Source organism: Zonotrichia leucophrys, chromosome 1A, assembly GCF_028769735.1.
Source record: "Zonotrichia leucophrys gambelii isolate GWCS_2022_RI chromosome 1A, RI_Zleu_2.0, whole genome shotgun sequence".
Taxonomy (NCBI): Eukaryota; Metazoa; Chordata; class Aves; order Passeriformes; family Passerellidae; genus Zonotrichia; species Zonotrichia leucophrys.
The window spans coordinates 34,691,180-34,709,699 of NC_088170.1; the positions used below are offsets into that span (position 1 = coordinate 34,691,180).

An 18,520-nucleotide genomic window follows, 5' to 3' on the forward strand; every position below is an offset into this window, starting at 1 on the left:
TCAGAATAACAAGCAATAAACCCTATCTATGCTCATACTAGACAAAATAGTCACAAATATGACAATATCACTTTAATGGTCTGGCAGGGCAGCAATCATTCAACTTTTGTCCTTTCAACTTAGTCCAACAGCTACACACAAGAGAGCTTTCTTTTCCATTTTGATTATTGTAATTACCTCCTTCATTGCCTCCTTAACAGAAAAATTCCTTTTCTCCAACATGCTATACAAACACAGATACTAAGTTTACATATTTTAGTTTTTCAGTATAATTCCCACTGTCTGGTATTTGCCATAAAGGTGAAGCATCCTGTTGGTCAGGCCACATTGTATTCATTACCTCTTCCCTCTAGACCTTTAGTTTGTAATTTAATCATCTTCATCTGCTCCACATTCACCTGGGTTTTTCTTGACCAGACCTGACCTCTAGTATTTAATCAGGGTTGCAAACTGCAAGAAGACTGTCTCTGAGTGAAACAGCTCATCAAGATGCTATTAAATTACAGCTGGAAAATTAGGAAACGAATCAGAGACTGATGGACATTTGTAATTTATTAAGCAAAACCATCTCAGCTGGTAAGGAGCACAGGCTATTCCTCATCAGCTTGCAAACCATAAAAACCCCAGGATTTGTGCTGGAAGGTGTTCTGGAAGACTGCAGTCCAGTGTAGAATCTGGGGTAACAATTCTGCACTTGTACTCTCACTGAAACAACCAGCTGGGCAGTGGAATAACATCCTTTGTTATTATGACAGTGCCATCAAGAAAAACACGCAGCTCTATTCCTTGGCTCGACTCTTAGTGATACAGTAACTGAGGTCCACCAGATAATTATAATTTCCAAGCAGATTCCAGGCTTCAGTAGTTTAGAGTTGTCATGGTGAGCTCACACTATTTGCTTGTTGTTCCTTTCTTTTTAATGAAGGAGTTGTCTGCCAGAATGAATTCAGAGATACGGTATGAATACCTTTTGCTCAGGCCCTGTAGGTGCTTTGGCTCTGAATTCTAGGAAGCTGAGATGAAGTCCCACAGATTCCTTGGTCAGACATTTCACACTTCTGTGCAGGCCAAGTGGGCATCTCTGCCCATGTCTGTGCCCAGAATCTGAGAAGAAGGTGGGACACAGGAGTCAATACTCCTTTTCCTCAGGCTTTTCAGGTTCTAGCCACCGTACCAACTCCATGAGGACACAATGAGATGACAAAATATTCTTGTCCATTTGGTGTCTCTATGGGAAGCATATGGACTTGAGCCAAAGTTGTAGGAGCCTCAGCTGAAGGCTGGCATTGGATGTCATGTGCATGCTGACATATGGTCTCATGCTCCAAGGCATGTTCATACCATAGTAGCAGGATTAGATTTCATCTCACAAAGAAGTAATCATAGTGACAGGACACTGTCTTTGGGCAACTGCTCACTAGCCTGGAACTGGTCATAGCTCCTGTGAACTCCACTGTTTGTGACTGTAACTGGCTCTTCATTTCAAGACACTTCTTTAGGAGAATCACCTGGGTGAACAGCAAGCCTATTCCAGGCTCCTTGCCAGTGCCTGTTGCTGATCAGCTGGTCACCCACGTCAGGACAGATGTGCGTGCCCCATCTCCATGGGTGCACTGCTCCTGCAGGCAGGACCCTCTGTGCTGCACAGGCTGCACTGCCACAGAGACTGAGCTTTGGTGCCACCTCTGGAATCCTTGCTGCCAGACAGGTAAATGACTACATGAAAGCAGGCCATGTATAATTCAAGAACCATAAAACAGGCTTGTGTGCATACACAGCAAGATAGAAGAAAGTAACACCGTCCTAAATCTAATGTGACATATGTGCAGCTTCCCCAGACTTCTCAAAAGACACAGAGCATCTTTCTCTTCAGAACAAGGAACATCTGGAGCACCAGTCTTGTCTGTATTTTGATGCAGCTGCTGCAATGAAGCTGCTTCATCCCCTCAGCACCCACAATGCAGATCAGCTGAGTGGAAGAAGGTAGAAGGTACCCTCTGCATAACCACCTGGTTACTACAGTGGCTGCTTTTACAATAAAGGTCTGAACTTGAGACTGTTCTGAGTTTGCATCTGAACCCACTGCTGCCATTATGTAGGACAGTGCCAAAACCCTGCATAGGCTTGGACAGTGCTGGTCCCAGTTTCTCCTTTTGAAATGGGTCACAAGGAGATGCAAGAGCAGTGGTGTCAGAGAGAGCAAGAGAGGGAGTGCAATCTTGCTTCTCATCTTGTTCATGGGTTTTTTTTAGTTTCACTAAAAAAAAAAAATCACTCTCCTATCCAGAGCCTAAACTTATTTTCATTTTACTACAAATTGTCATAAGTACAAATTGCTTAAGTGGTAAAGCATTTCCACTTGCACATTGATTTTGAGTTAAAGGCTGTGCAGAACTGCTAGACATTTATTTAGAATATAAAATAAAATCCAACTAATTTGTGATCCACCCTGCCAGCATGCCTAACAAATCTAGGTAGTTAGCAATGACTTAAGAAGCAGAGGACTTAATAAAGTAATATAAACTAGCAGTTTATTTTTAAAAAGCAAATACAAAACCTGCAACCCTGAAGGGCCTTTAACCTTTTCAAGACAGGATTGTACCTAATACCTTATTCTATGCAGAACTGAGAGCACTAATTCAAAACCTTTGAATGTTCCTGCAGTGTACAAACAAACCCTGGTATCTCTGAGCACACACCCACACAAAGCAGCTGAATAAGAAATTCAGAAACACACATAGAATGGTGTCCAAGTAAGATGCTAACAAATTCCCTTGATATACTGTCGCATATGGTGTAACACAGCCCCCTCTGAAAATCTTTCATCTCATTTATTTATTTTCTGCAAGAGGAAAGGGAATACACTGGTACTTCCACTTTGCTATGTTGACCACTTCAATATACTTATACATGCATTTATAACTAGATCACTCAGCTTTCATACAGTGGCCAAAATAAAACAGGTTCACTTTTAGGTTTATATGCAATTACATTTGATATTGCAAATACACAGGAAAGAAATTTTATTCAGCTATGACGAGTCACTAACAACCTCATACATACATAAATTCCAAGTAAAAGTTTATAAGCCTGTAAAATCTTAAGTCTTCATCCTGGCTTTCTACTTTTGCAAATGAATCTTCAGTCCTATATTGATTTTTAATATCTATATGAACACTGTAGCTGGCAATTCTATCCAATTATGTATTGGAATCCACTTCATTATAAGAATCTGAATATTTTCCCAAACTGGTAGCAACTATTAATTCTAAATGGCATCAGACTGCACATTTTAAAACATGTGTTAGTACCACCTACTATCATACCAGTAAGTCTGGTATTTATTTAAGCTTATGAAACTTTACTAAATAGTTCACAGAATCAGTGAAATCTCAGTTGGAAGGGAACCAGAAGAATAATTGAATCCAATCCAACTCCTGGCCCAAAAGTTACACCCTTGCCTGAGAGCGTGGCCCAAACCCTCCCTGAGCTCTGCCAGGCTGCTGCTGTGACCAGTGCCCTGGGGACCTGTGCCAGTGCCTAAACACCCTCTGGGTGAAGAACCTTTGTCTAATACCCAACCTCAACCTCCCCTGACACAACTTCAGGCCATTCTCCTGGGTCCTGTTAGTGACCAGCACAGAGAAGAGAGCAGTGCCTGCCCCTCCTCTTCCCATCATGGGGAAGCTGCAGACTGCAATGCAGGAGCTGCCCTCAGTCTCCTCCAGGCTGAACAGATCAAGTGTCCTCAGCTGCTCCTCACAAGGCTTCCCCTCAAGGCCCTTCAACATTCTCATGGCCCTCCTTTGGATGCTCTCTAACAGCTTTATTTCCTTCTCATAGTGTGGTGCCCAAAACCGCACACAGGACTCAAGGTGAGGCTGAAGCAGCACGGAGTAAAGTGGGACAATCACCTCCCTTGACCAGCTGGGGAAGAGGAGCTTGAGTGAATCTCTTTGACAAGATCATGCAGGAGATGAAATTGAAATAAAAAGTCTAAGTCCACACATGTCCAGTTAGTTTTGAAGCCAATTTGCCTTTTAACAAATATTTACAAACAATTATACAATCTGCTTTTGAACAAATACTAACTTCTCTCATCCCAAAAAGTTTAAAAATGCATTACTGACGTAATTTAAGACTTCTTGGAATAAAACTACATCTGCAATCCTTGTGGTACAAATCTCTTTACTGCTCAACAATTAGTGGATGCCTCCAAGCTACATTGTTAATATGAACAGTGCACCTGGGGTAATGCACCTAGTTGAGAGTGAGATGTTTTTTTCTTTTCCAGTGTCTCTGAACATTCCTCTGCATTCCAACTGCCCTTGAGATTCCTCTTAGCCAGAATTCAAGGACATAAAATCCTCTGAACACATGGTACAGCATGATGTGGATGTGCATAGAGACTGAATGTTCATAAGATCTTCCACCACTGCCTATTTTTTCCTTTTGACTAAGATCCATGTGCCTGTTCCACTGTAGACCCTCTGAAAGCAGTGGCCACACAAGAGAGAGGCAGAGCTACAAGTCTCCAAAGAGCAGAGACTGAAGAATCTAAATCCCAAAATAGTGTTTGGTGCTGACATGGTATTTGCTGAGAGAGTTTCACCAGGAGGCATATGCAGACTGCTACTTCGGCAGGAAAAATGAAACAGAGATTGAAAAGCAAGAAAGGGTTTAGCAGAAACAAGGAGATTGCCATCTAAATTCCGTTCCTTCCTTACATAAGAAGAAATGAAAGGAGGAAGAAAGGCCCTAGATGCTGCCTGTTTTCAGTGAGTCAACTCTGCCTCACTTTCCAGAGATAAGAGAATCAGATTTTATAGCAACTCCAACTTTGACATTTTGGTCTTAAGTCAGCAAGACATTTCACCTGCTTTGTGAACAGAATTATATTGCTGGTTCCTCAGAACTTTGACCTGAAATATCAGAACCTATTCCTAGCAAGAAAATATTTAAGAAAGAAATATAATAGTCAGGAAGGTGGCAGGATCCAAGAACCAAATTTAAGTTCCCTTCTGCTGCAGTAAATATTTGACTGGTTTACCCAGTTCAGCTGGTGTGTGCAACATCAGTGATTTAACACAGCTGCAAAGAAAGAATCTACCTTGTTGCTGTGCTCATGCCAGTAAATATAAAACAATCCCCTTCCCACCTGTCAAGGAATTCTGATGTGTAAACGCCAAATTAAGTCTTCTGTAGAGAACAAGTCTCTTTCCAGCTCAAAATTTACTTTAACCCTTGCCTTTATTTTAATGCAATCTTATTCTCCCTTCATGTTCCTATGATAAATTGTGATGAAGGCAGCAATCTGATTGAAAACTCAACTTACAGTATTTCCTATTTCACAATGAAAAAGATGAACTCTTAATTTCTTGAAGGCATCTCTCAAATAGAATTAATAAATCTATTCTGGCCAGGACAGGTTTAATCTCCAAGTAGGAAAGGTCATTTACAGTGGGTGGAAATGGTGTCCACTAGAGAGGGAGTTACAAATAAGAAACTGTAAATTATAAAGGAGTCAAAATATATTAATAGAAAAGTGAAGTTCTTGACAAATATCCATAATTTTGCATGGTTACATGATTCTGCAGTTTGGATGGGGAAAAAGAAGATGTATGACCTTGACCCCAGTGTTGAGCTCCAGCTACTGCATCTGCATGGCTTTCCCCAAACAAATCCATCATCTGCCCTGCTAGAGCACATTGCTGCACAATGCTGAGAGGCACAGTGGATTTCCAAGAAGAGTTATTAACATAAAGGTTCCCAGGTTTTATTTTGTTGTCACTCTTTTGTTTTGTTTCTTTTTTTTTAAATTATTGTTCTTGGTGGGTTTTTTACATTATAGAAGATTTAGGCTCTCCTTTCCCTTTTAAGCTATAAGAAGGAGGCTGCTGTAAGCCTCTCTGCAAAGAGACACAAGGGATATCCACATGACACTTCCCTGGAGAACCAAAACCATCAATTGCAATAATTGAAAGCCCTGGGAGCATCTACAACTAACAGTGAGGGATCTGCAGTCAGCAAACATTTCATTTTTGTTGTTTCTTTGTATTTATAAATGATTAAGGAAGATCAAGATTTTTTTTCACTGATACACTTCTTTCATCCTTGTGCACCTGCTGACTGCAAGACATCCAGTGAATGTCAATGCTTTTGAGAGCAGCATTAGGTTAAAGGTGGACAATCAAAAGCCACATTGACACAAAAATTAGGTACCTAATTGCATACATTCTCCATAAATTCACTATGTGGCTGAGTCCAGAAAGATTAAAAAAATTGTGGGGAGTGACCTCCACCTGGTACGAGTTTATATTTGACATATAAATCCCCATATCCAACATGTTTCAGATTGCAGCAGCCTGTAGTCTTGCAATATGTGCATGGAATAACAAATAAAATATCCGAATTAAAAAAATGTTGTTCTTTCACAATAGTAAACCCTATGTAAAGGTCTTGCTGCTTCTAGAGACACTGGACAAGTGTAAAGATTTCAGTACCTGAGAGCCAGACAAATAATACAACCAGCTTTTCACTTCTCTTTCTTGTAAGTGAAATGTACCTTTCAATACATTTCAAGTAAAATGTAGCTATAACAGAAACCAGCTTTTCAATGACAACCCAAGGTTACTTAAACACAGTAATGAACATCACAGCAAAATTTCAGGATGACTTTGGACAACCTGGACTCCCAATTCACTGATAACAACTTTCAGGAGACATCCAGAGGGAGAAAGTTTTGGAAAAATATACATTTTTCTCACTGGGAAACAGGCTAAAGTAATAATTTGTTCCCATTAAGTCAAACATTTTTGCTTTTGACTTGAATAGGAACATGATTAAAAGGATACACAGAAAGAACAGATGAAATCCTGATTAAAAACTGCTTTATTCAAATATCTTTGCAATGAAAAAACCCTCAAACCATAAAATAAACACTCTCACAGAACAATTTTTTCAAAAGAGAATGTAAAAAACAAATGTACATAAAACCCCACCACTGTATTATATAAGTGTCCTGTATGGCACTATAGAAAACTAGTGCAACTGGACTATTTATATAGGAAATGTGTATTTTAAATTAAATCTGTTTTCAAACACTTAGTTTTTCCAGTTGTATAATTTTAATTGGCCAAAGTTATTACTTATAGAAATATATATTAAAATGCCTATAAATTATTTGGAGTGCCTTTTTTGATGTTAAGTCTCCTAGTTCAGTCAGAAAACTTACTGAAGTTGTCATATACTACTATAGTGCCAAATTCTGCCCTAATTTCTGAACATGCATATGCCTAAAGAATCAAACTGCTAAGCCTGACAGTTTGAAAACTGGATTGGAAGATGGCATGCCTAGAGCCTCTATTAATTCCCCAGAACACGTGTATGTGATTGTAGATCCCTCTGTGTCAAATTGTTGGGTTTTTTTCCAGAGGAGTTTAAGCCCAGGTAAGAAATGATTAGCATGTAATTAGCTGAAAAGCCTCAGATCTTCAGGCAATCTATAATTGTGAATTACTGCTAGCCCTTAGCTAAACCAGCTTGTATGCAAGTCTGTGTGCTGCACATGTAACCAGCAGGAAATGGTTGTCTGATTGCATGAATTTTACACATCTTCCTGCTTTCTGGTCTGAATGTCACCTCTTGTGCTCAGAGATATCTTCCATAGGAGACTCATGATACACAGAAAAAAAGATTTTGCTCATTCATCTAGGAAATTGTACACGTTTGGTAGATTAGCAAACAATTATTTTCTTCATTAATTAATCATGCCAGCCATGATATTCTCACCATTGCTGGGAACAGGTGTGTTCTTATTACAACTACAGCTGGGAATAAATCAGACTGTGGCTTGTTTTGCATTTCCAGCAGCAATGTTTCTTGTAGATAGACTACTGTAATTTTCTACAAACCGGTATCAGGCCAAAGAGCCACAGAAAAACATATTCTTAATAGTCTGAAGGAAACCTAGTTTCTTTTCCACCATGAGATGAAAGTGAGTTCGACTCCATTTCATCCTTTAATCAAAAAGTATATAAGTAACTAACAATTAAAGGAAATACTCATGTAAGTAAAAATTATCCATAGGATTATGTAACTGTTGGATTAGACTATATGTAAAAACCAATATGCTTGGTAACATGTTAAATATTTACTACTACATATTTAACATTTAAAATTCAATCTAGATTATCATATAAAAGCTATAAATTCTGTTTATAAAACAATTGGATATGGGCAGGCTAAATTGTGTGGACAGTACTTTGAAACATGCTCAAAGATTCATGAGAAACATAACACAAACATTTGGGGTTTTTTGTTAGATACAACATGCAAAATAAAAAATTATCTTTAAACTTTGGTATTACTTCAAGTTAAGATATAAAACAGAATAGATTTCCTATTGAATATCAATGTAAAAGCAAGGAAAGGAAATGGGTAACAGTACATTACAAAAGCAAAAAGGTTACAGTACAAGCATTCACAGTTATTTAATACTATTACAATAGAGAAAGAGTAGGTTTACAAACTTACCCTCATCTTTGCACATGCATCCTGTGTTGACTCTGTGCCTCTTAACTCTTTTACCAGCATAGAACCTAAATACTAGAACAGAAATCCATTTAACTTAGATTAACTGAAATCCCAGAACCAACAAACAGCCGCAGAAATGCACTAAAAAGCTTTAAAAAACATAGTGCTAGCAATCAATTTAACATATTGCTTTAGATCTTCCTTACTCTGCAGTTCTTTGAAAAATCATTTAAACTAATATGTTAATCAACCCACGAAACAAGAATGCACAGCAACAAGTGTATTGAATCACCTGGAGCATTTGAAACAATATCTGAAAGTCTTCTACGTTATCATTTTAGTTACCGAAACAACAAACAAATAATACAGATTCCATCTTAAAAACCACATTTGATTATAAAATGGAGAATTTGCTTTTTTTAGCTGCCATCTGCCAAACTCCTATTGTTATGTGTGCAGTCACATGGATGCGAAGGCCAGCAGTGGTCTTAACCTCAGTGTACTCAATGTGGAACTAATTTATGTGCAAATAGAACCCAATGTCAGCAAAGAGAGACAATAAATCTGCACTATAACTGGCTTAAACCATTATTTCTTCCTAAGGAAAGGCTGCCCCTGAACTTATTTTGAAGCCCTCAGTGATCTGGAGGAGGCTGTGAGAGGAGGCCGCAGGGTGCTGTGTCCTGGCTCAGCTCCCTGTGAGAAACCCTGGGAGAGGCCTGCTCATCTGCAGGGCTAGCAAGGCAGGCAGGCCCCAGTGACACAGCCCTGTGCTGCAGGCTCTCCCTCACTGTGTCACTGGTTGTGTCACTGGTTGGCACAGCCAGGCTGACCCCTCCTGCAGCCTGGCAGCAGCCTCTGCTCCCCTGAGCACCCCCTGCACCGTGCCTGAATGGCGCTGCTCCTCCAGGCATGGAGCTGCTGCACCATCCCTGCCATTCCCACCCAGCACAGAGGGGTCTTGCTATGGCAACCTGGGCTGAACCAAAGCCACACCATGCTCTCCATTTCTCCTGCAGGTGCCACAGGCCTGCATACCTGTGGGTGGGTGTGTGCCCTTAGAGCTCTGTGTGAATGGGACATTGCTGAATTTCTGCATGATGTTGCATGCAAGTCTGGCTTAACTGAGCACAGAGCACAGCAAGGCCCCTCTCACCTGCTCTTCCCCAGGCACAGAGGAATCTCTCTCTGTATTCTCACCTGCTCTTCCCCAGGCACAGAGGAATCTCTCTCTGTATTCTCACTGCAGCACAAGGCCACAGCTTCTCCTGAGTCTCCAGTTCTAAGTGAGCAACATGGAGTAGAAGATACACTGTGAGAGTATGGTAGGTAGGCTGCAGGAGGAGAGAAAGCACTGTGGAAAGCATTTTCCAGAGGATGCTGCAACCCACCACTGCTGACCTGTCTCACTCTACCAGAATGTCACCTCTTGGAAACAGCCTAAACTGACCGAATCAGATGGTGAACCAGCTTCAGCTTAGACAAGAACCTATCAAAATGAACTTCAGTTACAGATGAAGCAAGCTGGAACTGAACACAAAGTGTACTGGTTCAGTTCTCTGGTCTCCTGACCTAAACTGAGATCTTTTCTTTAAAGCCTTCAGTTTACACTGTGTACAGCAGGAGTCTCTGACCTGCAAGAAAATGCATAAATATTTCAATGTAGACAGTAGCCAACACAGCAATTAGTGAGAAACACTTTATAGGGCATTATAAATGGGCCAGTGAGCAACATCAACACTACCAGAAAAGCACAAGCATAAAGGAATGAATGAAGGGCATTCCTAGAGGACTGCAGATGTGAAAGATTCATAAACTGAGCAGCTGTGAGTCCAGCTGGGGCCGTGCTGATGATGTGAATAGGGCTTTGGGCATTAATTTGATGGGACAGTTTGATGTTGCCCTTGAAGAAAAACAACATATTTAAAGCAAACTCTGAAATTAGAGGAGTAAACAAAACCATATTGAACTTAACTGTGTTTTTCTCTGAATCCTGCTGTCTGACACATCTGGAATCTTTAGCCTTCTCTGGGTAGGTTGCAATTAATGTCTTCAGTTTTTTGGTTGGTTGAGTGTTTTTTGTTTTGCTTTGGGGGTTGGTTTTTTTTTCCCCTCTCATTTTTCTAGAGACTACAGTAAAACAAATTGGTTTTTCCTTGAAAGCTACTAGTTGGTCAGGCACCTGGGTAAAAAAAGCAGTGTTTTTTGCTTAAGGCAGAAGAGGAAAAAAGAGAAGAGAAGGAGAGCACCTGTCCCATCTGCACAGCAGCAAAAACCTCAGCTGAAAACATTCAGAAATGCTTCCCAAGATGGAATGTGGAATAGACACACAAATCACAGCAGTACCATCCAATTTAGATGTCAGAAAAATTCAAAACTCTTGGAAGAAATTTTGCTTCCTTTTGACTTTCCATGCTTTTGGAAACAGTCCTTCTCAAACACCCAGGGCATGTGGGAGCAATAGAGAGAACATCCAACAGTTTAACTGATTGATGTGGCATAGAGTGAAAGCTACCCCAATTATAACTTAAAGCTGAGGTCAGTACAGCTCAAGGAGCTGATAAAAAGGGGTGGCACATGGTCCTTAGGAAAGGTAGGTCTTTCCTTAATCACGACTAACTTGGATATTCCTGGTCATTCCAACCTCATTTCTTTAATGATCCATCTTCCAATCTACTACAGAGGTTACATTAGATTATGAATTTACTGCTAGATCATACAAAAAAAAAAGAGAAAGGGCATTTGAGATAGACATTTTCACTTCACTGAAAACTATGAACAATATTTAAAGAACTAGAAGTTGCTAACTTTCCTTTTCAATCTGAGGCGAGCAAGGAGGTTTTGAATAGTAGAAGAACAAGACAGAGCAGGTGAGAAGGTCCTTGGCCATCATGCTGAGGAAGACAGAGGTTCTAGTACTGTCCAGGGATGATCACTGCATGCATGGCAATTTTTAACCCCATGAAGGTCCAGTGGAAGACACGGATGTGCTCCAGAAAGACAGGTCTGTAACACTCCTTCTGCCCCTCCTCAGAGGCAGCCAGGCTCTGTCTCACCTGCTTTTAGTCTCTAATTCCTACCTTCCCAGATATGCTTTAAATCCAATCCAACTGTTCGCTAAAATGCAGCATTATTTAGTGAATGGAGCATTATCCAAAAAAGCATCCAAGGCCCTTGAAGTGAACAGGATCTCAACCCCACGTCCTGGACCAGCAGTTAACCCCCAGCTATTGTCCTAAACTCTGCAACGGAGCCCTTTCCTTTGTCCATAAGCCAGCCATAAGGTGGCCACCTCCAGAGAGGACACAGAGGGGGCTGGCAGGCACCTTCAGCAGCTTCAACAATGCTTTCCAGCAAAGTCAGAACGGGAAATGCAAGCATTTAAAAAGGTGGGCTGAGATACCTCTTCAGCTCCCCAGAAGCTCCAGCCCCCCACCCTGTTGACAGGAAACTCAAGATTTCAGAAAACTGTTTTTCATTAAAAAAACCACCTTCCAATGACTCTCTGTACTGCAGGAGACCTTTCTCTCCTCCACAAACATTTATAACAGCCAGAGAAGACTAATTGTCTTTAGTTGTAGAGGGAAGCTCTATTTCTCCAGGGATGGGAAGTGGTAACTGCCTGCAGCCACATGGAAGTAAAAATAAGTATTTTTGCCCTGATGGAATTGACTGTTACTGGTACTTCAAGTAGCCATCAGGCTGGGAGAGGTCTGAATGTGCCCTTGTTCCACAGATGAAAAACACTCAGGACCCTCACTTCCTTTTTGTCTATTGAGGGTGGGACCTTCACCTCCTTTTTCTCTATTTCTTTTCCCCAAAACACCTGTATAAAACTCAGGTGAGGTAACACTTTAACTGCTGTGCACACAGCATCAAGGTAGGTATGAGGTAGGTATGTTTTATTATTCTTCCATAACTACAGAACAGGGATTTGTAAGAAATGAAAAGTAGGGGTCCTTGCTCTCACTGTCACTTCAACAACACTCAGCCACTTACTCACAGTGCCCTTTCTCTAACACTAATGCCACATGGACTGCAATGCATCACACAATTCATATCAAAAAAGTACTGTGCATCCTTGTTTCTCATTTATTACAATTACAGTATTTCAGAAGTAGTGACCTGTCTCTCTAAAAATTATGGAAAAAATATTGTAAATGAAAGTAAAACACAACAGCCAATCAAAATCCAAGTTTAATGTATCTACCCCAAATCAAAGCACTAAATTTATTGACACTTACAAAGGCTTTATAATCGCATGACTGGAAGATGAGTTTCTCTGGATGATGTTGCCAATATTGTACAGGCGTTGATGCTGTGGCTTCATTTGGAGGTCGTAAGGTAATTGAAGGCTCTCCCCAGTCTCCTGTCTGAAAATCACAGTTGTTCAAGATGTAAGAGTATGTACAGGAAAATTCACTGTAAAGTAGCCCTCCACTGTTGTGCTCAATTAACAAGGATTTATTTTCTACACACAGAGACATGTTACTAAAATAAGGGAACACAACTCCTACAACATTTTTCGTGATTTAATTTATAATCCAAAGTCATCTACTGTAGTGTTTAATGAGGCTTTAATTAAATCTCTTTGCTTTGAGAATAAAATCATTAGGCACCGGAAATGTTCCTTAAAAACAAGTGTTTACAATACATATATGAGGATGAGAGCACTTGAAAAAATCATGAGATGCACAAAAATGCCTTTCACAAATTCTGCTATGTGTTTTACAAGATTTTCTGCACAGTTAATATGCCTTCCATTATCCGGCTCATATAACCAATAACTAACTTTCCTAAATGGCTAAATAACACAGACTTTGCTTTGATCTGAAGACTTATTATGCATTCTTCAAACACACGAGGCATTCTTTAATCTCTTGATGAATATTTACTTTGATCACCTTCTCTTGATGCCTCATTGTGGAGGTACTAACATTGTCCTTCCACATTCACCATTCCCATTGATATAGGAGATTGCCTTTCTGAGCTGCGCTCTCCCCTCTTTCCTCAAAGCCCTCAGAGAACACAGGAGTGCAGTTTGCTGCCACATCCCTTGGCAGCACACTTTTCTTCCCTCCAGAAGAGCCAATGCAGGCATCAGTGCAGGAATGTCCCCAGCCTGGCAGTGCTGGTCTGGGTCTCACTTGCCATTGTGTATTTTGGGTCATGGCTCCATAGGACCTGAACTGACCTCTCCTTAGGGGCTCCTTCTACCCTGCAGGTCCATGCATGAGCTCGCTTTAACCAAAAAAGACCGATGCATGGACTTCTCCTCTTCCTAAGCCCTCTTCCCTTTGCCACCACTCTCACTTCTATCCCATCTGGTCTGGATTGCCTCGCAAATCCCCTCTTCTCACAACTCCGTCTTTCTGCAATTACACTTGTCCTTCCTGATCTTCCTTCTTCTCCAGCCCATTCTTCTCTCTCAAACTACTTTACCCTTTCCTATATGATAATTTCGGTTTGGATTATGCTACTTCTTTCTTTACCTGCACTTCTCTCTGTGTATTTTCTATATATGTCATGTTGTTAAAATACACGTTGAAACTGACAAGGAATTGTTATCAGCATTTCACACAGAACATGGATAGAAGTTCAGACTTTTACAGCAAAAAGAAGTTAAGCATCAAAAACACATGAAAAAATCTTATTGAAGACATTCAAAGTCTTGCAATCTATCACATCTTACTAATTAAGTCAGGACAGAGTAAACAAAACAAGTACATCATTTCATGTGTCACAAAATAACAAAATGACACACATTTGCACAGCTCTGCAATGAAAAGCAAGAGATAAATCTGGAAACATCAACATTACCCTGCCAACATGGCAACTTCAAGCAAGAGAACATCATAAAACAAGTCAAACCTAGTTAGTTACTGTTGGCACCATTAGCAAATCTACCAATTACACAGTAGTGTAACTTCTGTTTTGCCTAGTTAAGTTGCTTATATGCCATGGATATGACTTCAGCATGAGATGTTGAAAGGAAAGCAGCAGGAGCAATTGCTCCAATTTTTGGCAGTTTGTATCCACAAAAGTGAATCCTTCTGGCCACTAATGCATAAAAAATTTCTATCTTATTTAATCTGAAGGAGGAATTTGATTTCCTTACCAGGCAGCTCTTCTCATAAAATAAGATTTCCATCATATTACAAGGGGCAAGGATCTGCATCCTTATTAGTGGAGTCTGTCTTTCACAACAAGAGAAGATGGATTGCACCCATCACAAATTCTCACAGTACACTCGGCTGCCTCTTACGAACTGTTCAAGGCCACGGCTAACAGACCACTTGATTTAGTTCTTCTTTTTCCCCCTAATAAAGACACACTCCTGCATGTTCTGTGTAGGGAAGCAGAGCTCAGGAGGTACATCCTGGCCATTTAGCAAAAGGTTCCTATGTGGACAGGGAGGAAATTAAGTACAGAAAAGCTACAAAAGTGCATCTTCTGACCATCAGTTTCTCTGCCAAGGACGCACAGGGATGGCCATGAGGCAGGAGCAGAAATCCTACTGAACAAGTGACCAGGGCTAGTGCTCCAAACCCTTCTGTTGCACTGCCCAGCAGGTGGCTTCCCTCACAGGCAGGAGAGGGACAGCACTGGCAAATTAAGCAGGGTACATAAGGAGTAAAGCGAGTACATAATTTTACAGTTTGTTTCCCTTTTGCACATTAAGCATGAAAAGTACGGAGAACTGCATTTTTTCTGCCTCTAAATAAAGGACAGAAAAAGGGGAACAATGATTACCTCTTGTTTTGGCTCAATTTTATGAAGAAATGAGAAATAATCTTCAACCAGGCTAATGAAACTTGTGTATGAGACACTTAGAGCGAGACCATGTGGAGACCATGTTTGTATCCATTGAATGCTCTATAAATACAATCATCTTACTACCTACTCCTTTTAAATTAGACAAAACAGACTTGCCAAGATTGCTATACATATCTCTAGGATGTTCTAAACATGCAATAGAGCTGAGGTTAGGGGAATGCAGACATTCAGGATTTCTGCTGTTCCTGACAGACCACAGCCCCTGGAGGCCTTTCATGCACTTCCATGTGTCTTGTAGAGGAAGCAGCTACTAAGAAAAGTTTATAAGATTAAACACATATAGATTATTATGATGGATGGAGAAGATATTATACATAGGCAAAATTGTCTTTTACAGCTGTATCATTGGTGTTTTTTTTAATGTTCAGCAGAAGTGGCTCCTGGTTTCCTTTCCTTTTGTTTCTTACCAAACTCCTTAGACTTTTAAACAGTACTACTGTTAGTATTCATAACCTATTTAGACTGAGTTGTAACAGGGTAGTCTCCAAGGCCCAGATCCATGAAGATGTTTAGAAGTGTAATTCCTATTACATATTCCCTATGCAATTTCCTTTCCTTTCCTCTTTTCTTTTTCTAATTTTTTTTAAATTTAGGGAAGAAACGCTTTTAAACAAGATTTAGAGAGCTAAATACATTCATAAATCTGTGTCTAAAAACCTCACCAAGAGTAAAGGGAGTTTCTCAGCTGACTGGCTCTAGTCAGGTAGTGAAATTCTGAGATTTAGGATGTGGTGATGACAGCTAACATCATGTAAAATACAAAACAGGAACATCTTTGACCTAGAGAAGACTTGAAATCACAAGGCTCAAGTCAGGGTGGAAAAATATTAATTACTAATAGTGCTAAATCTGAGGAGTTGATGTGGAACAATTTAGGGGTGATATATTGAGATTCAACTCTTTCATAAGCACCTCATACACTTTTCAAACAGTACAGAAATGTTAATAAATTGCAGTGCAAGACCAACTATAATGTTTGATTTAAGTTTTAAAAATAGATATGATAGGATAAGGATTTTCTGGTTTGAATATTTAATTTGCAATTATAAGAAATAATCAAACATTTAAGCTTATGTATTTTTTATGACACAATATACGAATGGAGATATTTATCTCTCTGATGAAGTAGAAAGGCAAGAGATAATTTCTTCCTCATCTAACTTTACAGCTCATCAGACAGCTGTGCAATTTATCACATGGATTTTTCTGTACTGCCTGTGGTTTAGTATTCTAACCTCCCTATGACTTTAACCAGCATCTTTCCTCTCTTTGGCCTCAGCTAACTTGAAAAAGAAGATCTTTTGCTCTACATTTTGCAGGTAAATTATTTATAATCAGAAAATGGTCTCAAGGCAGGTGTCAGAGTGGTAAGGATTCAATCCTTTTGCAATGACAACTTTTAACAGCCTTGGAGACCAATACCTTGTGCTCTTGCAGTGTTTTCTAACCCCAAAAATGGGCAGATACGCAGTTCTCAGTGCTCTGGAAAGGGTTGGATGCTTGAAGTCAAATGAGCTAGAGAAGCAGACTACAGCTATTATTTTCCCTACAATTTTTTCTACAATTGCTGCACATTTTCCTATCTCTTCCATTCTCTGAGAAGTGTATTTGACTCATATTAAAGGCACCTGGATGCAGAGATAGTTTCAGATAAGAAGTAACCTCAATAAATCTATAAAAATCTAACACCTCCCTCGTCTTTTTATAAAAATGTCACGTTAAAAAACCTCCGTGCTAAGTGGAAGAAAAAGCCAAAAAGGCCTGGTTTTGAGTGGTTTGAATGTAGTTATTTTTAACAAGGAGCACATCTTATAAGTTTTCACCTGTTAAGCCTTATGCCTGGTTATGGTAACGTGTATTAGTCACCATGACAACAACAAATTGGAGCACACATGGATAAAACAGTTCTGGCTGAAAAATTTATAATTCTTTCCTGTAAAAATGTTAAAAATGTTCTGCAGACCAGTCAAATCCTCATTATTTGCTTGGGTTTTAATTCCTAGAGGAAGACAATCTTTTTTAGCTCCTAAAGTGTTTGGCATTGAAATAATGGAAACAGGTTCATGGTGTACTTCAGATTTAAAACACTTCTGATGCTCGGTGGCCAAAATGACCCCTGTCTAGCAGAAATGTTCCAAGGAGGCATGACAGAATGAGGAGAAATGTACAGCTGCTCTCGAGTACTCTGCTGAACAAGTGGCTGCCGTCCTTACCACGCTGCAGTGCGGATCACCAGGTTTGCTCTCACGTGCACAGCGCTCGTGACTGCCACAGAAGTGACAAAAACTCGGGGCACCATGAGTCCAACTCCCCCAAAGTGCCTCTGCCAAGGCAGTGCGCAACCTCAGCTGGGCAAGGCCTCCGGAGCGACACGGGGAGAGCAGCAGGACACACGGCGGGGCCAAACTGTGCAAACCGAGCTGTTTACACGGTTTCCCGCTTTGGAAGAGGGAGCCAACAGAAACATGAGGAACAGAATCCAAAGCTGCCCCGGGTGCTGGCGGTGCCCCCGTCCCACTTGCACGCACACACGGGGCCGACACACGGCAACCACACGGCAGGACACACGGACGGACAGACGCGCGCACACACGGCCCCGCACGGGGCCCACGAGGTACGGACTGCTCCTCATTTCAGCGACACGACACCCGAGATAACAGCACGGCAACAGACTGCACATCCTGCACAGAGAGGGACAACACAGCCATTCATCGCTGTATCTTACATTATGGACCTGATGGATCGAGGAGAAAGGATATCCTGCATTCTGGTTGGTCCAGATCTCACAGACCGAAGACTGCTAATATAAACAGAAAACTGTATCTCATCTTGTAAATATTAATGCACTGCAACTGCCAAAAGGCAAGAATAATTAGGAAAAGGCTTGCAATAACACTAAAGAAGGAAGTAAAACAGTTGTAAAAAGTAATTCTATTATTTATTGGCTGACAAAATATTTTTGGACTGACAGAAAAGAGACATAGCTTATTCAGAGACTTTAGAAGAGGTTTCAGACTGTAAGTACAAGAAAACAATTTAGTCAGAAGCGCTAATGATGCAGAGATAAAGTTATGCAAGCATAAATAGAAACTGCCTAGAGCAGAAGAAATATTGGTTACTTTCAGTTTTTGGCAGGGAAGAAGTTTGA

At 40.4% G+C, this 18,520-nt stretch overlaps 1 protein-coding gene across 10 annotated transcripts in view; it reads right to left on the minus strand.

Annotated features, from left to right (window-relative positions):
- Positions 1-18,520, minus strand: part of ANKS1B (ankyrin repeat and sterile alpha motif domain containing 1B) — a 415,189-nt gene that overhangs the window by 22,407 nt on the left and 374,262 nt on the right. For 6 of the 10 annotated variants that reach the window (XM_064702134.1, XM_064702132.1, XM_064702136.1 and 3 more), the window contains 3 exons: positions 18,098-18,172; positions 12,780-12,908; positions 8,536-8,607 (listed from right to left, as the gene is read on the minus strand). In XM_064702134.1, the coding sequence (XP_064558204.1) occupies positions 8,536-8,607; positions 12,780-12,908; positions 18,098-18,172 (276 nt within the window). The remainder of the gene's footprint in view (positions 1-8,535; positions 8,608-12,779; positions 12,909-18,097; positions 18,173-18,520) is intronic. The other 4 variants (XM_064702133.1, XM_064702138.1, XM_064702135.1 and 1 more) reach the window with 2 other exon arrangements.